This window comes from Lagopus leucura, unplaced genomic scaffold (assembly GCF_019238085.1).
Source record: "Lagopus leucura isolate 7727_CA_CO unplaced genomic scaffold, USGS_WTPT01 Super-Scaffold_100014, whole genome shotgun sequence".
Taxonomy (NCBI): Eukaryota; Metazoa; Chordata; class Aves; order Galliformes; family Phasianidae; genus Lagopus; species Lagopus leucura.
Window position 1 is genome coordinate 17,681,353 of NW_024962268.1, and position 5,128 is coordinate 17,686,480.

A 5,128-nucleotide genomic window follows, 5' to 3' on the forward strand; every position below is an offset into this window, starting at 1 on the left:
CAGAGACTTTTTGTCTCCTACGTGGATTAAAGATCATAACAGTGTTTCTGGAAAATATGCATCCACCCTCTGCCTCGGTGTTTTTATTTAATGCGTATTTTTTTGGTGCATTTCGTATGTTTGGCTCCAGAGGTGAGATAATGCCTTTTACTACTAGGAAAAAATAAACGAAATATTGTCACTGTCCCAGTTTGTCATCTTCTCATGGAGCAACACGGGTTGGCTGAAATGAAAAGGTGAGAAGGGTAACTGCCTTTGCCCAGATTTTCAACCCTTCTCCTCCCAATCTATTCTTTGCCACCAAAAAATTCCCTGTGCATCCACATCATTGCCTTCTCTGCATTGCCCCCTACTCCTTCCCTGCTCTGTTGCATGCTGTCCTGCCTATTCTGACCTTCTTTCAAGGTGTAATACCTGTGAGGACCCTCAATTCTTGCTGTAAGATTCCCCGATAGTTCTTCAGCTCCATTCTCTTTCTTCTCCCTCTTCTCTTTATTTATTCATTTATTTACTGTGTGTGTGTGTGTCCTTTCTCCCCATTCCTTACTATCCAGATCTGTTCCATGTGGATTTATGGATCATAGAATGAATCATAGAATCATGGAATGGCCTGGGTTGAAAAGGACCTTGAAGATCATCTAGTCTCAACCCCCCTGCTATGTGCAGGTTCACCAACCACAAGATTATCTCTGTTGGTTTTTGCCTCAGCTTTCTGTCTAGCTCTGCCTCCTGCTTCTTTGCTTCATGTGGCCTATTAGTCTGGCACCTAATCATAAAGAGACTAGGAAGAAACTCCCTCTCTTTCTAGGGAGCTAGCTATAATTATTCAGGGCTTTTTCTATCTCAGTCTTGGTTTGGCTTTTGTCTGAGATATGATGCTGCTGCAGATGCCTTCTGAAGTTAAAATGACATGGAAAACCCCCACGCTGCCCAAGCATTGACAAACACTTAGCAGCTAAGCTTGGACTACACAATATCCCTGGAAAGAACAGATTTGGTCTGGACATCCACATGAAAGGCACCCTGGTTTGCAGATGGCCAACACCAACACAAGGCCTTTCAAATCTCAGACCCAAGATGCTCTTTAATAGTTCTGTTTTCTGTTTGTTTACACCTTTGGTCCAACTCTGATCCCCCTGAACATATGAACACAGACAACTGGAGATCTGGTGGAGTCACCACTAAGACACTTGATGCAAACACAATACTGCAGTGGGATTAAGGCTATTTACAATACCTGGTTCCTTTCTTTTTAATTGTAGCAGATGCAAAAAACACTGTTAGAACAGTCAGTTGTAAATGGATTAGCAAAATTCACAGCACATACCTCTGTAAACTCCAGTGAAACATCTTACACCCCAAACCATGACCTTCATAGCATTTTAAAGGTGGGGTGGGAAGGAGAGAGCGATCATCTTTCCTGTTCAGGATCACCTTTGACCTTTCAAACCTCTTTGTGCATCTTTGCTGACCCTAAAAGTAGGATCCAACTGAGGTCTCTGACCAGCAGGACAATGTTTCATCTGCTCAGCATCTTCTGAGCTCATCAAGGACATAAGGAGCTCGCTGTGTTGCTGGGGAGTCGGGGTTGCCCTCCTCCTCCTGCTCTGCAGTGTGCAGAGACTGCGTGTTTCCAGGGTGGAAGTGCTCTTCTGAAAGAGCCCCCTTCTGTCACAGTGATTAAACTCTGCTTCTGAGATATTCCCTTGTCCAGCAAAACCCAGAAAATAAACTTGAGGTTGTGTCATTAACATCGTTATGGATGATTTGTAGGAAACAGTGCCTATTCCCACACAAACAACATAAATAAAACTCCTGATAAGCACTTTACTAGATTGAATTCCTCATCCCTTTCTTTGAGACTGTTCCAAAATTTAGCATGCAGCTTCATCAACTTCATACATGCTGGAGTCGGGCAGGTCAAAACTAACATGACCCCGCACAAGCAAAAGCATCTCTCGCACGAGAAATCACTTTCAGCTTATTTACTATATGTAAAACAGTCCCAGATCATTCCTGCCCCAAGGCAACAGGAACAGCGCAGTGTTTCCTTAACCACCGCCACCCTTCAACACTTTCCAGGAAGCAAGCCTTGTTCTCAGGATGGCCCCAGTGCAAGGTCATTAGAGCCAAGATGAGGCTGATGAAGCAAAATGATGAAAGCCTCAACTTCAATGTGTTCAGAGCTATCAGGGTTATTAAAATATGGGTATTGTTGCCTGCTGCTGAACCTCTCTTTTCTCTTTACTACTGACCACACTTTCTTTCAAACATGAGACTCTAAGGCTTGCTTTGCAAAGAGTTGAGTACAGGACTGCCTTCACCTGCAGGTTACCTTGTTTGGATTAACAAGGCTGTTTCCATGAATTAAATGAAAACATATGTAAGCTACTATAACTTTTTTAATTACAAAGACAGTAAAGTGTCTTTTTAGCTGATACATGCCTATGTGGGAGGCAGGCATTACAGGAAAAGCAGAGAGCAGGGTTAAGCAATTCAGGTAGTGATTCAGATCCACTCTGAATGGCAAAATTTCTAGGGAAATTCTAGGGAAACATATTTATCCCAGGCCTAAACAGCAATCCTTTAAATCAGAGTTCTTTCAGAGCTGTGGCACTCAGAACCACCCACAAGGTTTCAGCACTGTGCTCAGTGTGATCCAAATTCTTTAAAAATTAGAGCTTTTGGGAGGGATTGTAGCCACTTCTAGGCTTCAGAATGCAGTTAGTTGGTCACTTAATATCTACAGGCAGAAATCTAAAGCAGCAGAAACTTCTCTTCATTTCAGACCTCGTTACTGGATGATTTCCACTTGAGGCAGGAGGGTGAAGAGCACAATGTACAGACAGGTGTCTCCTGGTGCCTGCATCCCAGCATGCAGATGCTGCTCCTCTGCTGCTCTCTCAGGATCAGGGATGGCTGTGAGATAAGAGGGCTCAGTCCTGTGGGAAATACCACAGCTCTCACGGGCTTCAAGACAGCACGTGCTGCCTTTGCTTACTCATTATTTGTGTAAAGAAAAAGAAGGAACTATGGAAGAATAAACATTCAAAATGTCATATCAACAGCAAAGGCAAGAAGTGGAAAAAAATCTGCTGTGCAGAACTCCCTTATTCAACTGAGAAAGAAGGAACAAGCAACAGCACCTAGAGCAGAGAAACACTCCGAGTTTGGGAATTCACAGTGCCTGCAGCAGAGCATGGCAACAGTGGATGCTCCACAGGGAAATGCCTGAAAAAGCCCCAGAACTTCTCCAGTTCAGAGTCTACTGTTCACTGGTTTTCTTGGTACTGGACAATATAACAAAGGGGTTAACAGCTTAATTGTAACTGAATCATAGATTGGGATCTGCATTATTTTAACTATTATAGTCTTCCTGGTACAGAAGGGGAAACTGAGGCATTGAAGGAGTGAAGTGTCTTGTTCAAACATTCCCTGTTGCCTAGCCAAAAATAGGAAGCAAAATGGTTTGAGTTCTCTTACATCCCCTTATTACTTCTCTGATGGCTTGGCATGGGTTTTACAGTTTATTACTTATCTCCGACTTTCCTGGCTGTAACAAAATGTGAGTACATTCTAACTGTAAATGAGGTTATTCATCCTACAGGTGAAAGTGACACCAGGGCTGCCTCACACACCCTCATCTCCCCAAATTCTTCAATAACGCTAGGGAGTTATGTACTGACCAAAGCTAGGATAGCTGACAAAGGCTTTGCAAAGCCATCGTCATTTTGTGGGTTTTCTTGTGGGGAGTTTAAGGGTGACAGCAGGATATGATAGAGCAGCCAGAGCCAATGCAGCATTTTATGAAAGTCTGTCGTTGCTAATCTCCTTTTTATGAACGGTAGGGAAGTGGCAGTCATTCACAGGGGTAAACAGCAGTCCCAGCAGAGATGCTTTGAACTGCAGTGCTCCTTTGGGAGAGATGTGAGATAAAGCCGAATCTGGAAAGCATCAGTGATGGTGCATCGAGGGCCGCTCATCACCGCCGGGGTTCCGGACCTTCCCCTTTCTGTCACTTTCTGTCCCCCCCACCCCACCCCTTACCCCGCGCTCCCCGCAGCCGTGGGACCGCGAAAGACACGAGTTGGGTCCGCGGGGTCCCCCCGACTTCCTCCGCACATCTGCCGGGGTCCCGCCCTGCCGCGGAGCCGCATCTGCCGGCACATCTGGGCGGGCGCGGCCCCTCCCCGCGGGCACATCTGGCGGCCGCGGGGGGCGGCCCTCCGTCGGGGCGGGAGGAGCGGCTCTCGGCGCAGCCCCGCCGCCGGTCGGGGCGGGCAGAGCCGGCGCGGCGCGCAGCGGAGAGGCGGCCCGATGGGGCGGCCGGCCCGCAGCCTGGCCTCGCTCCGGCTGCTGCTGCTCCTGGCGCTGGGGCACGCCTGGACTTACCGGGAGGAGCCGCAGGACGGCGACAGGTGAGTGTCCCCCGTCCGCGAGTTACCCTGCGCTCCCCTTCTTTTTTCCTTTCCTATTACTGATTTTCCACCCGGCGCCCTGTCTTACAGGGAAGTCTGCTCGGAGAACAAAATCGCCACCACCCGCTACCCGTGCCTGAAGCCCACGGGCGAGCTCACCACCTGCTTCAGGTGAGCGCGGAGCCGCGGGACACACGCGTGGGCGCGGCGTTAACACCGCGGGCACAGCGTGACCGTCTCGAGCTCCTTGCCTGTCCTCTGCTCCGCGCGGAACCATCCGGCGTTCCGAACCCCCGGCGGAACGGGAGGCTCGGTCACGGCGTGCGGCATCTCTGCTGGCAGCTCACCTGCTGTCCGCGGAAAAGGTTGGGTAACGCTGCCAGTGTCACCTCCAAGGCAGCGCTGGAGAGATTGCGAGGGGTTTGGCTGCTGGACCCCGGCTGTCAGTCGTCGATGCGGATGGGTGCAGACAGGAGGGCAGTGGAGCTGCATCAGTCACAGAATGACCAGGGAAATGTGCTGGGCTCACCCCAGCGAGTAGCCGTTTGAGTTTTTAGGTGGATGAATCAGACCTTCAGAATGACTGAGTGCTTCAGCTCTGCGGGACAAGTCATCTGAGAGCTCTGCAATTAAATGAATTCAGGGCAACCCCAATTCTCTTCTCTTCTCTTCTCTTCTCTTCTCTTCTCTTCTCTTCTCTTCTCTTCTCT

At 48.6% G+C, this 5,128-nt stretch overlaps 1 protein-coding gene across 1 annotated transcript in view; it reads left to right on the forward strand.

Annotated features, from left to right (window-relative positions):
- The first annotated feature begins 4,317 nt into the window (after positions 1 to 4,317).
- CCBE1 (collagen and calcium binding EGF domains 1) overlaps positions 4,318 to 5,128 on the forward strand; it is a 90,038-nt gene continuing 89,227 nt past the window's right edge. The window contains exons 1-2 of the mRNA XM_042875435.1: positions 4,318 to 4,418; positions 4,509 to 4,589. Coding sequence (XP_042731369.1) covers positions 4,318 to 4,418; positions 4,509 to 4,589 — 182 coding nt within the window. The remainder of the gene's footprint in view (positions 4,419 to 4,508; positions 4,590 to 5,128) is intronic.